This window comes from Penaeus monodon, chromosome 25 (assembly GCF_015228065.2).
Source record: "Penaeus monodon isolate SGIC_2016 chromosome 25, NSTDA_Pmon_1, whole genome shotgun sequence".
Classification (NCBI taxonomy): Eukaryota; Metazoa; Arthropoda; class Malacostraca; order Decapoda; family Penaeidae; genus Penaeus; species Penaeus monodon.
Window position 1 is genome coordinate 35,521,243 of NC_051410.1, and position 1,447 is coordinate 35,522,689.

Genomic DNA, 1,447 nt, shown 5'->3' on the forward strand with positions numbered 1-1,447 from the left:
TGTGAGTCAAAGGGATAGATTACATTGTCTATTGGAGTGGTGATGTTAGGAAAGACTCAGCAAGAAGCCTCTCTCACCTTCACAGATCGACTACACTGAATACCCTGATGGAAGACTGGAAGCCAAGGCGAGGGAATCCTTCGTGACAGACCCTAAGGCCGCCCTCCGCACCTGCCAGAATCAAGTCAAGGCTGGACAGAATCAGCTTGAGGAACAACTGAGGCAGGTAATGTCCCAGTGGGAAACTTCCATGCACATTCGTACTCACACGCACGCACTTATGCATGTACAGTTTCTTAGGCATGATGCATCATACACTTAATTTTTACGGTTGATTTTGTTGCTGTTGGTCGAAAGACTCGACTCTGCATTTTCCGGTCTTGATCTCCCCCTTGTACGGCCTCCTGCGGTTCCCATCAGGACCTGTTCGGCGGGTTCGGTGTCGTGCAGCCCCAGGGACCAGCGTCCGGGGCTGACGGCGGCTTCGCGTTTGTCTCCGACGACGCCAGCTTCCCGGGCCACGGCATCATCCAGGGCTCCTCGTCGTGGGGCGGCTCCTTCCCCAACCAAGGGCCCGGGTCCTTCCAGGGCTCCTCGTACTTCGGCAGCAACTTCCCCTCGCAAGGGCCCGGGGTATTCCAGGTGTCCTCGGGAGACTTCGGGGCCCAGATCCTGGTGGTGAGCCAGGACGGCGTCACGACCGGCCTCTGCTCCTACGTGGACCAGCAGGGTCGCTCCGTCAAGGTAAAAGATCCCCGTGATGAGTATTTCTTCGACGTTGATAAGGAGAAAGGGAGAAAATGAAGTTACATTTCAGCGAATGAACGCAAGGAAGTTATGAGTAGACTGATGCCAAGCCCTTCCCCTGCAGATCAACTACTCCGAGTACCCTAATGGCACAGTGGAGGCCAACTCGAACCAGGACTTCGTGACTGACCCTGTTGCAGCTCTCGGGCCTTGCAAGGAAGCTGTTCGACGCCAGCAAGAGAGCCACCGACAGCTGGTTTTGCAGGTAATGACGTGTTGCAGTGGACGCTGACTCATGCGAATACATATTTACACATGCCTTCACGTCTTAAGATTTTACACGTTTGAAAAAGCACCCGCCATTCGCACGCGCCTGAAGAACACCAATCACGCAACCCCAAAAGCACAGGAACACACACGTAACACACATGCACGTACTTTACCAACCACGCACAGGCTCTTCACGTACTTAGCTTAAAAAGAACCCACGTGATTAATAGGCATTTACCTGCTTTTGCATCTTGTGTGGGAAGGCTCAAGTGTATATTACAACCATCCGTCCATCCTTGAGTGTTAGTAGTGAAAGTCACAAGGCTAGCTTTGGGTTGCCGTAAATGAGCGGAAAACGGGTTTCCTACCAAGTCTAAAGTTATTTTTAGATTAGAAAGTTGTAGGGAAATTGCTAGTAAGGGGAAGAAGA

General features: G+C 52.2%; 1 protein-coding gene across 1 annotated transcript in view; it reads left to right on the plus strand.

The window, feature by feature from the left end:
• LOC119589188 overlaps nt 1-1,447 on the plus strand; it is a 5,453-nt gene that overhangs the window by 2,863 nt on the left and 1,143 nt on the right. Inside the window, exons 3-5 of the mRNA XM_037937785.1 lie at nt 86-226; nt 421-744; nt 872-1,012. Coding sequence (XP_037793713.1) covers nt 86-226; nt 421-744; nt 872-1,012 — 606 coding nt within the window. The remainder of the gene's footprint in view (nt 1-85; nt 227-420; nt 745-871; nt 1,013-1,447) is intronic.